The 15,825-nt window shown below is 39.7% G+C and overlaps 1 protein-coding gene across 3 annotated transcripts in view; it reads left to right on the top strand.

The window, feature by feature from the left end:
* Positions 1-12,853, top strand: part of MOSPD2 (motile sperm domain containing 2) — a 58,144-nt gene extending 45,291 nt beyond the window's left edge. The window contains exons 14-15 of one of the 3 annotated variants that reach the window (XM_007090069.3): positions 5,755-5,857; positions 6,430-7,921. In XM_007090069.3, the coding sequence (XP_007090131.1) occupies positions 5,755-5,857; positions 6,430-6,567 (241 nt within the window). In that variant the 3' untranslated portion in view covers positions 6,568-7,921. Of the gene's footprint in view, positions 1-5,754; positions 5,858-6,429; positions 7,922-7,992; positions 8,781-12,647 lie in introns of those variants that run through there. The other 2 variants (XM_042973806.1, XM_007090070.3) reach the window with 2 other exon arrangements.
* The last annotated feature ends 2,972 nt before the right edge of the window (positions 12,854-15,825 follow it).

The raw sequence follows: 15,825 nt of genomic DNA on the forward strand, positions 1-15,825 counted from the left end.
GATGGAGTAAATTCCCAAGTTGTGACACCCTCCACTTTGTGTTTTTAGCCAAGTTTATTTTTGTCAAAGGCATGGCTCTGAAAACAAATGGAAAGGTTATGTAACACTGCTATAAAAGATGGAGATTAATTTGAAGTTCTTTGCAAACAGGCCCTCAAAAGCAGGGTTTTTTCTTTTAATTAATTGCTCATAGTTTGGTTTTCTAGAAGTCAAGAGAGGATCACTTACCTCCCAGAAAGAGGGAGACTTGGTGGTTTGGTACTGAAGGCCCGAGTAAAGCACTGACTCCCACCTAGAAAGGGTGGTTTCCTTCAAATAAGTAGGAAGATCGGGTAGGTTGAACTGATTACTCTATAAAATAAACTTCCCGTAGGTTATTGAGCAGTATCTGTAATTGCTTGTGTTATTACACATGCACTAAGAAGTAGGAAGTGGGGCGCCCGGGTGGCTCTGGTGGTAAAACGCCCAACGCTTGATTTCAACTCCAGTCATGATCTCACCGGGGTTCGAGGGCTCTGCGCAGAACCTGCTGGGGATTCTCTTTCTCTCCCGCTCTCTACCCCTCCCCCATTTGCTCTCATGCTCTCTCAACATAAACATGGAAAAATAAAGTAGGAAGAGGCAGGGAAGGAAAAATAATTTTCCCTCTCCCCACCTTCAATACCATCTCCAGTGAAAGAAGAAAGACTGGGGGGAGTGGGTGTGGGAGCAGAGGAGCCAGTAATGAGAGGTTATCAGGAAAAGCACAGTAAACAAGGGTAAGGTTATTATGCAGATTTAGATGAATTCTTCTCTTCTTGAAGCCCCTGAGCCTGCCAAGGTAAGGGACCTTCCTTACCTGGTAAGGCCATCCAGAAGCCTGTAAGCAAGGTTACAGGTCCATTTTTTGCAAGGGGCTTTATTGGGTCCCTAAAGTCAGTCTTAGGCCCTTAAAACTGTCTGTTCATACCTGATTTTTATGCATACCATTTTCAAATAAGACATTCAAGTCAGAGCCTTAGTAATATAACCATGCTTCCAATTGTGTCCTCTTCCAAGGAGAAGAGATTCTTACTGAATTGATGTAAAAAAAAACAAAACAAAACAAAACAAAAAACCGTATTTCCATGAAAGAATACTTTGAGTTTCTGAATGCTGGAGGGACCACAGAGGGAGAAAACTTGTTTCAATTCTGCTTACAAAGGTATAGTTCTGTCAATCATAGCTTATGAGAAAAGAGTAGAGTATTTCCTTAAACCTCGGAAAACAAAACATTAAAGTCCTAAACAGTAGAATTATCAGTTCATTCACTCCCGTGTTATTAATTCTTGGTCTGCTTGAAACCAGCTTTTTTATTCTGGAAATTCTTACCAGTTCAGTTTTATGATCTTAAAGTCATCAGAAACCTGTTTTCTGGAGTACCTGTCAGAGTCCTTGCCATGAATCTCTGAAGATGAAGCACATTTGCGAAAGGATCCGAGTAAAACAATAGCTGCTATAAATGACAGACTTAAAAATGGCCATGGTTGCAGACCTGATGAGAGTTCATTATAAGGCTTTTGACAAGGAAATTTGGTTATTTCTGTGGCATACAACATTGTAAGATAATAACTAGAATTAAAACAATAACGTTATACTAGAACATAGCCGATTTCTAGGAATTTTATACGATTTCTGGAACACTTATGTTAATAACATATCCATACAAATACAACCTAAAGAAGGTTTAGGATTACTTATTTGACAGTGCTTCCCATGTAACTTAACATAGTAAATAAGCCTAATTTGTTCTCTCTTATAAAAAGAGCTATAAAACTAATCTTTCCATACATTCCAGAGGCCCTCTGAAAAATTCCAGAGATAGTTCAAGGTCAAAAAGACTTCAGTTAGAATTTGAGTTGGAGTTTGTCAAAAATGTCAGAAGGTTTTAGACACTTGACTGAATAGAATCCTAGATCATCATGAAATAATACTTAATTATCCATTTAACCATAGTAACAATAAAATGTCAAAGGCAAATGCAGAAAGTTACATCATTGTGAGTAAAACTTAGCTCTTTTGATCTTTAGAAGACTATTTTCCTAAGCAATCAAATACCTGATGATAAAGATAACATGAAGCACAGGAAATTATTGATAAAACACACAATTTTTGCTTTCTAGGCACATTACTTAAAAGCTAAAGAAAAACCTTTCACCGTCTCTTATCAGTAGCTGACTGATAGTCCAAGAAAATGTTGTCCTTTTAGCAGATGTTAACTTTTAGTTTTACATAAGTACACTATTGGTATGAAAGCTTATTTTTATAACCCTCGTAACAAATTCCATCTTGGCCAGCTTGACTACACAAAGAGAAGTTTTCTTTGCTTTCTTCCCTACTCAGAAATAACCAGCTTTAATTCAGCATAAAATTACTTTTATTCCCCTTAAGAAAAATACGTGCCCATACCTTTCCTCAGCTAAAAACACATCCTACTTTCCTTGCACGTGGAGTTAGTCGTCTCCATTATTTCTAGTAAATTACATATATGAATCAGAATTCTTAGAAACAATAATTTTTAGTGAAAATTAAGTAGTAAACAATTGTGGTCATTTAACACCAGCATTCTGTAGATTGGCAAATTCAGGGATACATAATTTCTAGAAGCATATGCTTCCTCATGGTACAGTTTTTCAGTGTGGCACGAGATAGGTTTACTAACAGACTAAATATTTTTAGTTCGTCTGTAATAAGAAGCCAAAAGTAGATAAACCTGTGCTCAGTAATGTTTCAATATTTTATCTTATTTGGAAATGATTTCCTATTTTACTTAGCAAAACTCAAGTTACCAGAGTTGAAAAGCTGTTTTTAAGTACACAAATTCACCTAAAAACTCTTACCCAACTTACCTAAAAACGTGAACCTATTTGAATAGTAAACTCAAGTAGAAAAAAGTTGCATATCTGCATTATATCTAATATCGATAACTTTGAAGACGTGCCTATTTTAATTAAACCAACACACTTGACCACCTTTTATTTTACCTAAGATTACTCCACATCACAGGAACTTTAAAGACACTTGGGTTAGTTTCTATATTTCTAAGAGTTTTAGGAATACTTAATTTGATAAGTGCTTATTTTTCTTTAAGCCAGTCAGATAGAGCTTTTACAAATTAATTTTGGCAATACCGTCCAGAAGTAGAAAAATATTATGCATCCATAACATATATAGACACACAGAAACATATAGACTCAGAGACTTTTGAGGTATCTAGCTCTAGAATTTTAGCCATGAATCAGGTACAATAACACAAAACTCACTAGTTTGTAAAAGAACATTTAGGTCCAAATTGCGTTTCTGGCAGTTGGAATAAGTTTACCCTAAAGTTGTATTTCGAAGAGCTAGCTATCAGGTCCTAGAGGATAGAAAATTTTTACCCGAAAGGCACAAAGTATCAAGGTTTGTTATTTCTTTTTTTTAAGCCGTTTTGGGGTACATTTGCCTATTATCAGAGGTCTTCAGTAATTACTGTTTCTATTTTCCTTCTTTGTCTTGAGCCCAGGACATTTCTGTTTCCAATGTCCTGATCTTTCACAATACTGACATGTATTTGCAGATGAGCTTGGGGGGGGGGGTGGGTGTTGGGGGAGAGGGTGCGGGCAGGGTAGGTTTTAGGATGGTAAGTTTAGACAAACTTTGAACTGCTTCCAGTGTTGCACTAGTGGTTTTGTAAAGATTTGCAAATCAAAGATGGTTGCTTTTAATTCCTCAAATAATTGTGTTGCAGCCTGAATGGGATCAGGGGACTGACCCACCCATCCAGCTACATTTTCTTCAGTCTGCTCTGTATCAGGAAGATGATTTCCAACTAAGATGGAAAGAAAGTGATTTCTATGTTCTGGAGCTTTAGGGTTTAATGCGGCATGCCTTTAAAAAGTTTATAGAAAGTATTCAACAAAGGCCTTTGAATGCCGTCCTTTTTCTAAGTGTTTACTTCATCCTTGAACCAATTTAATTCAGGGGGAAAAACAACCTGTTCTATTGCTTCTATCAGCCCCCAGACATCAGCCTGCAGCTGATCCATTTCCTGAACGTTTGTAGGAGGGCCTGGGAGAAATTCTGGTCATGTTCCTGGTGAGGAGAGTTTTCCCCAGGAGACCATGTGGCTTATCTGATAACTACAGTATAATCATGGATAAGAAGAACAACCCTTAGCAGCCAGTCACAGTCCCTGTGAATGGGGACTGATCTTTTCACCTCTTCTCTAAATTTGGTAGGTGGTTATCTTCTGAAACTAGAGATTGAAAACTTCATAATCTCTTCTTTCTAAGGAAGTTCCTCAGGCCAGCTGCCATACTGGGTCATGTTCTCCTTTCAGTTTGGTCTTTCCAGAGCTACCAAGACCACCATTGTTTAGGATGAGAGCTCTCTAACAGTATTTTCAGCATAGAAGCTTTAAAAATGTAAAAGATCCACCATCTGGCATTGACAAGTTGGATCTTATATTAATCTCAATAGCGACTCAAGCCAACAGGCCTTTTGATGGCTTAACCATGGACCCAAGAGGCTTCCCAAAAGAGGGTGCCAACACTGAAGCCCTCAGAGAGGGAGCGTAAGAAAACAAAGACTTTCTTCGCCACAAGTGGGGAGAACGGTGTCGTGAAAATGGCAGCTCCGGTGTCCCCACAACAATGTGCGAGGCCTCCAGTCACAGACCCTGCGCTCTGTGACACCAGGGAAGTGCTCCTGGATTGGACTTTGACAGCACAAAGTCCCCTCACGGACTGGGGACCCAAATGACAACTGCCCTGCGAGCTGGCACGGCCGGCAGAGAGAATGCTGCCTGTCACCTTGTGTGTTGTGCATCCACCAGCCGGCAGAGACCAAAAAGAATATTCTTGCTGGTTACAGACCCAAGCTCTCAATACATAGAACGAGAGGAAAGGAAAACCCCATTTGACCGATTTTTCTTCTGCTAACCTAAATTTGGAAAGGTAGGGACAAGGTGAAATTTTTACCTCTCTCGACCTGGCACTAGTGTGAGATCTAGAAGAGCTGACTTTGGTAGGTAAGAATTTTTACCCTTCACTGGCTTCTGCCAGTTTTCCAGGATCCCATCTGTAGGTGCCTAAGTGAGTACGGTGTCCCAGCAGGGCCCATCGTAGGTTGCCAAAACGTAGGAGAGGAAAAGTAATTTTCCCTCTACCTTGCTAGGTTCTTGGCTGAGACCTCCACCCCCTGGAATAAAAGACAGATTAATAGGAGAAAACAGAAGTTGAATAACACGTATACCTCCTGTATACACGGGACATACCCAGGGAAACAGTAAAACTCCCCCAGATGGCCCAAGACAAGATGTTGGGGCATCAGCGAGTCAGTTAGGGAAGGCGGTCAGGAAAATCACAGTAAACGAGGGTAAGGTCCTTAAGCAGATTTAGATGGGTCCCTTCTAGAGATTTTGTCACCCCCTCTGGTACACAGAGGAAAACACCCTTCCAAGTGTAGATTACCTTTAAAAATGTCAGTGTCCCTGACAAAAGATTTTCAAAGCTTTTCTTATGTCTGCTGTTTCTCAAAAAATAGCGAGCCCAAGATAATCCTTCTGCCAGAGAGGCGTATCTTGGGGTGGCAAATTCTGCTCCCCTTCCAAGATGAATACATGCTGTGCTGCTACCTTACGTGTAACTGGGAGAAGAATGAGTGCTTTCATGTCTGTTATGTAGATTTCTGTGTTTAACTCTTTTTCATTTTATAGTTTACTTTTACGATCCTGTTTCCTTTGCATTTCCACAGGTTAAGATGCCATATTGTTGAGAGCAGTAAACCAACCACCCTTACATTAAAAGACAATGCTTTTAACATGTCAGATAAAACCAGTGAAGATCTTTATCTACAAGTAAGTGTTCTTTCTCCCTAAAACAAAGTTGTAAATGCTAACCAACATTAGAAATCCACTTTTTCCCCCACTGACGTAGAGAGAACCTTTGGCATAGACGCGACAGAAATGCTCTTTTCTTTGTGAAGGGCAGCCAAATCGGAAATGGTGAGCGGTGAGTTACTTTTGGAGATGTGTTAACTTTTTAAAAGCTCTGGCCATTCTAATTTGGACGAGGTGTGGCGCTTTGGAGAGTATCCAAGAATTTGATCTCATGGAAGAGGTACCATCTAAATTCGAAAAAGATTGGAGGGACTCTCTTTCTGACTCGCTGGCTTTGGTACCTGCAGAAAGTGACTGCTTTGCTCCTTTTCAACTGGAAAATTAGATCTTTCCAAAACTAGAGTGAGCAGGCGCACGTCTGTTCACCAAACAGATGTGATCCCTCATTGCATTTCCTGCTCCCAGCTGTTCAGAGTAGACGGACCCCATCCTGTAAATGTTTGGATTTCTAATATTCCTAGTTGTCGTTCACATGGTTAATGTACTGTTTTACTGATATGCATCTTTCATCCTTCTTTTTCCCTCTTTAGCTCAATCGTTTACTAGAAAGCAATAGGAAGCTTGAAGACCAAGTTCAGCGGTGTATCTGGTTCCAGCAGCTGCTGCTTTCCTTAACAATGCTCTTGCTTGCTTTTGTCGTGTCTTTCTTCTATTTGTTGTACACTTAAAGAAATGGAGTTCAGTGAGAAACATGGCTCTTTCGCTCATTAGTTGGAAAAGGACCCAGAACTTCATGTTACTAAAAGTTTTGCACATCTGTGCTTCCTGAAAGGAAACGTGCAACACTTAGAGGGGAACAAATACGCGTCTTGAAAATAAACTCTGTTAGAATGAGGAAACACTGGAGAAATTGAGTATAAGAGATCATAGTTATAGTGAATCAAGTCAAGGCATAGCCATTGTGTAAATTAATACTTTAGATATAATTTATTTTTTCCTTTTGATTTGAATACTTCTAAAGTTTGTTTTATTATATGTATACATTAGCTGGACTGAAAAGTAGAAGTAACAAGCTTTGTCACAGCCAAAAAATGTAATCTTTTTTTTATGACAAAATCATTATAGCTGAGCCAACTTATTAGCTTTTCTATACTATGTATATAGAACATGTATATTGAAAAAAAAAAAAAAACCCCGTACTTAATACAGATTAATTTCTGTGAACATGACTTTGTAATTTTGAGAATTCCTTCCAGATGCTAGTCAATATTCTTTGGGTATGTGAAACAATTTAATGCCAAACCACCTTTTAGCCTTTGTTTCTTATCTGTCTTCCTTAACAGTCTGCCTTTTATTAATCTCGGACTTTTTTATGAACACTCATATTTAGACAATTTGGGAAACTAAGTTTGCTTGGGTTTTCTTGGTCCTCTCTTCCAGTCTTTTTTATGCAGTTTCCCATCGCTCACTGGGGCGGGACACTGACCCCCATGCTGCATTTCTTATAAGGGTCTAATCCTCCTTTTTCTAAATGACAGGAGTTAAAATTTCTTTGAAACCTTGGTTTTGAGATGCAGAGCAGAATTCATTCACATTTCAGTTTCGCGTGAAAATCGTCCACAAGAAGGAAACTTGACACAACACTGGAGTACCTATAAGCGTGGGGGGAAAAAATCAAAACTCAAGTGTCGGTTCTCCATTTAGGAATGAAAACTAGAATTCCTGATCCTCTCGTACAAACCTTCAGACCAGGGCTGTTGCACTTGCTGGATACTCTGCCTTCGTCACAGTAATCCTGAGGGTGGTCCCTAAATCCTAAAATGATACAACTTGCAGGGGCAGAGGCAGATGAAATCAGTTTGTTTTCTCACTCATACAGCCATTTTCAGTTCTCGTCGGTTCACATGTAACTCTATCTGAAAGAAAACATAGTCTGCCTGTTAAATAAATGTTGAGTTTTGATTGAGCCACGTTTGGAGAACTTTTTATTCTGAAGTGTAGGGTTGGCGGCTTTCATCTTGAGAAGCTGAGGATTCCAAAGTCGAGTTGTAGAGAGTGGTGATTTCAGAGTCCCTTCAAAATTGGCCTAGCAATAAAACCTTAAAAGGACACTGGTCTGATACTTGGTCTTAATTTGGGTTTTTCTGTTGCAGTCTGCCAACTCCAGCCGTGAAAGTGACTTCAGTACACCCTAAGTACTCCCCGTAGTATCTCCCTGTGTGTGTGCACAGCGGTTCCCTTTCCATGTTAGATCCCGACCTAATCTCAAAGCATTTGTGTATGTTCTTTGTTCCTCAGCAAATGAATGAGGAAATCATTGGTCAGAATTGGAAGTGTATTGTCCTAACAGTGTCCCTTTAATGTTTCCTACGAAAATGACGTGGACTCACTACAATGTTCTTCCCTGATGTCTGGCCAGTTGAATTTAATAACATATCTTGTTAACGTTTGTGTGTCTACTAAATGTGACTATGCAAGATTACTGAAAATTATAAGATCAAAGGCATCTAAACTTCTTGTCTTAACTAATCACTTATTTACATCAGATTTTATTCTGTCTTCATTTGATTTTATCACATTTTGTGCGACTATTACTTTGAGTACTCTGATAATAATTTTATTTTTTATCTTGTCGTTACCTATTCATGACCAAATTACCAAGGATCAACATTAAGATCGAGATTTTCGCTTGAGAATGGAAATCAATAGATTTTCCATGAAAACATTAATATTATTAGCTTGGTCTCAAAGTAGCCTAAAAATGCAACTGCGGTTAAACCTAGCCTCAAATTTCATAATAATACCATAACTGTTTTTATATCTTTCCACTAATTTTGACTGGATTTAATAGCACTTTATTGTACAATTGCAAAAAAAATATATTCCTAGAATTGTTGCCAGTGTAATTTCTCTAATATTCTGGTGCTTTTCATATATTTTCAGTATTTTTATTACTATATTGGTATTTTCTTTGTATAATTGATCAAAAGAACATGTTTTCTATTTTAATATGTTTTAGAAAAATAATTACATTTATGAAATAAATATCATCAGGAAAAACCTCTGGTCTCTAATTGATAAAGCATCTTAAAATCAATGTTCAGGCTCGCTCTGACCTTTTAAAGATGACATTAATTTCTTTTGTACCTGCTTTGCATTTTTATAAGGACAGCGCTGTAAGCTTCCAAAGATACAATTGTGTTATCGGGTAAACCTGTCCTTCGTATGTCCTGTTTCTCCTCAACCCAGGCCAGAGCCTGGCTACTCTTCAGTGCAGCTCTCCGTTTCCCCCAGACTCAACACTGGGCTCATTGACATGACTTGGGGCTCCATCATGGAGCCTTCACTAGAGCTGCCCCACATGAGTCAGAATTGCCCTACATCCCCTCAATCCTAGTACACCTTCCTGCCTGACAGAAACCAGCAGGAAGCAGGCTGTAGAGAGACCATCCTACCTGGCTCATTCGTATATGGAAGGCAGTCCCTGTGACGAGGCACCCACGGAGTGAGGGTGTGCTGGGGGAGGGGCCCTGGGATTGTTGGTGTGGTCCCCTCACCACTGGATGATAACTCCCAAATGGCAGCTCCCACGCCATAAGGATGGAATGAATAGGACAGATCTATCTTCTAGATTGAAAAAGAAGTGGAAATACAAAACGCTAAGGAGAAATTCAGAATAGAACTACAAAAACAAAATGGTGACCTACCAAGAAGCACCACGTCTCCAGAGGACTGTGAGGCCATGCCCTCCTTACCTAAAAGATAGAATTCTCTAGGAAACAAGAGCTCCTGTGGGGAAAATTCCAGCTAGGAAAAGACTGGTTACTTTACACCCATCTTCGGCCTCCTCCCTTAAGTTTTCACCAACCACTCAAGGTTTCCTGATGTCAGAACAACATCGGCCCCCAGAAGCATAGGGCTCCCCTTCTCCCCCTGCCCCAGGGAGACCATGCAAATTGTCTCATTTATTCCATTTGAGGCAAAGGTGGTTAGGAGTGAGGGCTCTGTAGTAAGACTGTCTGGGCTCAGTTTCCCTCTCTGCCACGTGAAGATGTTACTCGGGGATGTTACCTGACCTCTTTCAGCCTGTTTTCCTGATCTCTGAGTCTGATCATCCAGGTACTCTGCCACGGGATGAGTATGAGTGGGAGGAAATAATATGGGTACAGCAGCCCTGGAGAGTCAGGCCTTGGCTTTGCTGATGTTGCCCCCACCACCTTCCATCCCAGCTTCCTAGAACTTTCCACATTTGGGACCATCTTACTGAATATCCCACCTCATTCGAAGCCAATCATCAGTTCTCTGAACTTTCCCCTGCTTTGAATTCCCACCCTTGCCTCCTTGGTACCCTACTCTTAATTCTAGTGCCCAGGTCAAGGGATATACTTTAGAAGGCCAGTGATGTTTGGCTGTCTTGAATCCTATGGAGGAATATCCCTTCCAGTCTGATGAAGACTTGGTCAGATGCTTCTTTCCACCGTTGTTTCCACACCCCTTCAAAGCACCACACACACATGCACACAAAGAATTGATGTTGCAGTATTACACCCATAAGTTTCCCTTAAATTTGTAATAATTCAACAAAAATACCACATAGGATCTTTCACATCTTTATAATGTTGTCATTAATTACATCTGCAAAATCCCTTCTGCTGTATAAACTAACCTAATTTATGCGAGTGCTATCCCACCTTATTCACTAGCTCTGGCCCCCTCTTGAGGGGAGAGGGTTACACAGGATGTGTTTGGTAGAATCTGCAAGCTCATCCAATCTGGTCCCCCCATTTTGCAGATCAGAAGACAGGGTCAGGAAGCTAAACCAACCTTACCCAGTCTAATTGACTGGTTTGAATTCACAGATGTCCCACATGTGAAAGAAAATAGGTGACAAACACAATGACAATTGTGTTAGGCACCGAATGACAGGCATTGGGACAGTATGTCTCTATCCCAGTTGGCTTTCTTTTTCAGTGCACATGTGTATTCAAACGCTTATAAACCAACTTAAGGGAAAGTATATAACCAGTATCTTCAACATTTGTTCAACCAGGAACACTCAAGATATATTCTTATGACACATTAATGCACAAGGGCAATGGTCCAGTAATTGTGTACTTTTGGAAGCAAAGCTGTAGTGAAAAACAATTCACTTTTTAAACTTTCTCTTTTCTTTCAGAATAATCCATTCATTTCAGTTAGTTTAATTATATAAGCTTTCTTGGACATAAATATACTCTCTCAAGGTAGCTACATCAAAAAGGTTAAAACTGTAAGAAAGGGGGAAAATCCTTTTCTTACAGAAACTTACATCACAATTCCCAGCATTTGTATTGTCCAATTTGCTTTGGATCAAACTCCAGTACATTGAATTTTATCATTCCAGAAAGTCCTCTGCACATTTTCAGGTCATTCTACAGTGTGTGTGTGTGTGTGTGTGTGTGTGTGTGTGTGTAGAAAAATCTAATTTTTGGAAGTCATCTAAAACTGTCTTGCACAGACTTGCTATTGCCTCAGAAATTCAGACTTGAATTCACTCTATATATGTCTTCTTTGCAAGAAACCTCCAAAGTCCTAATAGCATACCTGTCCCCTTTTGCTGGATCTGGGATAATCAAAGAAGTGAATTGTTTATTGTTTCCACTCTAATACATCCTCTATCTTTTCTATACCAAGCCCTCACTCTAATACTAGCCTACAGATTCATTCAGTACAATTACTATTTGCCATTAAATTTGCCCAGAATTGCCTACTAATAAGGCAAATGTGCTTGAGCAACTTTGAGCCAAACACCAAATCACTGTTCTCTGTCATAAACTAAATGTCAAAAATGTGTTTTGGGTACTTTGCCAATATCCTAACTCTATGACTCAAGCTATTTCCTTCTAAGGGACTGGAGAGGGATGCGGTTATTATTAGGAGCAATAACAATAGTATTAAAAATAGTCTAACAAAATTTAACTTTTTTAATGTGACTGAAGTAAAAAGTTGCTAAAAAGGGAAGGTAAAAGGAAACTGATATAAAAAGCAAAGCTTCCTTTCAAATTCAGAATTCACTACTCTGGGATCACTTGAACCCCTTAAGATCTTTGTCATTAAAGGTGGAGGTTCGGGGCGCCTGGGTGGCTCAGTCAGTTAAGCATCCGACTTCAGCTCGGGTCACGATCTCGCAATTTGTGAGTTCGAGCCCGCGTCGGGCTCTGTGCTGACAGCTCAGAGCCTGGAGCCTGTTTCGGATTCTGTGTCTCCCTCTCTCTTTGCCCCTCCCCTGCCCATACTTTCTCTCTCTCTGTCTCAAAAATAAATAAAAACATTACAAAAATATTTAAAGGTGGAGGTTCATCTTATAGAGGAGTTCTATCCAAAGTCAGTGCTTAGAGTAAAATTGACTATACTCAGAATTTCCCCTGAAAATTGATTAGAAAGTTGCCACGATAGAGATGGACATAGTAACTCCTACCTTGGTGAGTCCAGACCTTCATTTTAATACCAGATAATGTATTTAGGACAGTAAATATATGTATCGTGTCTTCAAAACTAGAATCACCATCAACAAGATTCTCTTAAGAGGCACAAGAGAATTGAGAAAGAATGAGAAAAAAAAGCATTCTCATCTCCCATTCTACATACATTAAGTCAAATAGACCCTCTCGATTCTAAAACTTGAGGACGCAATATACATGAGGTGGTTCATATAGTTGAGGCCAAAATCCAAACTCAAATCTGTTCAGGAAGGGTCCTCACCACATCTCTGCTTCCATCTCGTTCCTGTTATCTCACTCCATTTTAATGTCTATTCCCATCACTCCAGAAAAACAGTACTTGGCTCAAACTCCAACGATGACCTCCTGTCACTTCATCCAATGGACCTGCTTCAGTTTGACTCTGAAGTGAATTCTTACAGCAGCATTTGGCTACACCAACTGTCAGGTTTTTCTTCTCCCACTGACACTCTAATGTCCTTTACTGACTTACCTTCCTCCACAAAGTCTATAAGATGTTAATATTAGAACGGGGCTCCCTTGGGGCACCTGGGTGGCTCAGTCGGTTAAGCCTCTGACTCTTGCTTTCGGCTCAGGTCATGAGCTCATGGTTTGTGAGTTCGAGCCCCACACTGGGCTTTACACTGACAGTGCAGAGCCTGCTTGGAATTCTCTCTCTCTCCCTCTCCCTCTGCCCCTCCCCTGCTTGATCTCTCTCTCTCTCTCTCTCAAGAAATAAAATTTTTTTAAATAAAGAACTGGGCTCCCTTTTCTTTCTCCCCATAAGTGGTCTCCTCAATACCCAGAGCTGTAATTAGTATTGGTAAGCCGTTAACCCTTGGACATTCTAGCTAGACCTCCTGTTCGAAGTCTAGAACAGGATATGTATCTACCATCAACTTGGCAGTTCCAAATGTCCATCACAAAATGTCAAAAACAACTCATGATCTTCCCCCAAGACCTGCTCCTCAGTCTGGATCTCAATGAATGGCACTACCCTCCATTCAGTTTTACCAGCTAAAAACCTGACCTTCACCCTTGAACCCACAGGGGCCATCCACTCTCCACTTCTCTCCCTCTCCACTGCAACATCCATCCTATCATACAACTCTCCAGATGAAAATCCTTAAATGGTTTCTATGGCTCTTAGCTCATAATTACATTTCCTAACTTGGCTTACCAAATCCTGGAAGATCTGGCTCTTGGCCTGCCTTCTCAGCCTCACTTTCCCCACTCTTTTTCCCTCTTTATGGTCTGATCCTGTATGAACCAGACTAATGCCATTTTGGACAAATCCACCATGATGACCACCCTGACCTGAAGCCTTCTAGAGCACAACCCCAGTTCCACATTCTTTCCTTTACTTAACCACATCCTTAAGTACACCCTCGGGATAATGTCCTCGCTCTGTCTTGGAGCTATGACTATGACACATACATATTCTCAAACATTCTCCTCCTGTGTGGTCTCCTAGCACCTACTTCCCAGCCTCTAGGGCTACAAAAGGAGGTCTTATGGGAGGTGATGTTGTGGGATCTACTAGTCTTGCTGCCACCCAAGACATGCTTCTATCTGTAAATCCTCTTAGTAAACCATTTCTGTCAAGCTGGACTTATCAGCCTTTTTCTTCAGTGTTATGGCTCTTTCAGCCTTTGGAGGTGTTTGGTATATACCTCCCTTTCGTGGAACGGGTCCCATCTCTGCCTGGAATTCTCTATCCCAACCTCCCCCTCCTTCCCCTGCTTACCTCCTCACTGTGACTCTCACTCAGTTCATCGTTTGCTGAGAAAAAGTATCTCTTTGCCCAGTCTTGTCACTTTTATTCAATATAGCATTGGAAGTCCTAGCCAGAAGAAGAAAGAAATAAAAGCAAAAAAAAAAAAAAAAAAAAAGTAAAAGGTATCCAAATTGGAAACGAAGAAGTACAACCATTGCTATTTGTAGACATGACATTATGTCTATATATCATATGACATGATATTATATATAGAAAACCCGAGAGACTTCACCAAAAAACTGTTAGAACTAATCAACAAATTCAGTAAAGTTGCAGGATGCAAAATCAACATACAAAATCTGTTGCATTTTTATACACTAATAGTGAACTATCAGAAAGAGAAATGAGAACAATTACATTGACAAGCGCATCAAAAAAATACCTAGGAATAAACATAACCAAGGAAGAGAAAAACCTGCACGCTGATAAGACATTAATGAAAAAAATTGAAGACACAAATAAGTGGAAAGTATGCTGTGCTCATCATTTGGAAGAATTAATTTTGCTGAGATGCTGCTACTACCCAAAGCAATCTACAGAATCAGTGCGATCCCTATCAAAATTCCAATGGAATTTTTCATAGAACAAACAATCCTAAAATTTGTATGGAACAACAAAACACCCCTAATAGCCAAACCAGTCTTGAGAAAGAAGAACAGAGCTGGAGGCACCATGCTTCCTGATTTCAAACTATATTAACAAAGCTAATCAAGTCAGTATGGTATTGGTATAAAAACAGACACATAGATCAATTAAACAGAACAGATAGCCCAGAAATAAATACACACATATATCAATTAATTTACAACAAAACAGCCAAGATTTAAAAAATGGGAAAGAACAGTCTCTTCAATTAATGGTGCTGGGAATGCTAGACAGCCACATGCAGAAGAACGAAACTAAATAACTCTCTTAGGCCATATACACAAATTAACTAAAAATGGATTAACGACTTGAATATAAGACTTGAAACCATAAAACTCCTACAAGAAAACATAGGCAGTAAGCTCCTTGACATTGGTCTTGGCAATGATTTTTCTTTTGGATTTGACACCAAAGGTAAAAATAAGCACATGGGACTACCTCAAACTAAAAAGCTTCTGCACAGCAAAGGAGCCCATCAACAAAAGAAAAGGCAACCTACAGAAAGGAAGAAACATTTGCAAATCACTTATCTGATAAGGGGCTAGTATCTGAAATATGTGAAGAACTCATACAACTCAAGAGCAAAGAAAAAAAACCCATGAGATTAAAAAATGGACAGAAGATCTGCATAGACATTTTTTCAAAGAAGATATACAGATATCCAACAGGTACGTAAAAAGATGTTCAACAGCACTGATCATCAGGTAAATGCAAATCAAAACCACAAGGAGATATCACCTCACACCTGTCAGAATGGCGATTATCAAAAAGACAAGAAGACATAAGAAGTGTTGGTGAGGACATGGAAATAAGGCAACCCTTGTCCACTGCTGGTAGAAATGTAAATTAGTGCAGTCACTATGGAAGACAGTATGGAGGTTCCTCAAAAAAATTAAAAATAGAATTACCAACTGGTCCAGCAATTCCACCTCTGTGTATTTATCTGAAGAAAACAAAACACTAATTTGGGAAGATACATGCACCCCTTTGTTCACTGCAGCATTATTTACAATAGACAAGACATGGAAACCTAAATGTCCATCAACAGATGAATGGATCAAGAAGATATGGTGTGTATAGAATGG

Source organism: Panthera tigris, chromosome X (genome assembly GCF_018350195.1).
Source record: "Panthera tigris isolate Pti1 chromosome X, P.tigris_Pti1_mat1.1, whole genome shotgun sequence".
In the NCBI taxonomy this organism is placed as follows: domain Eukaryota; kingdom Metazoa; phylum Chordata; class Mammalia; order Carnivora; family Felidae; genus Panthera; species Panthera tigris.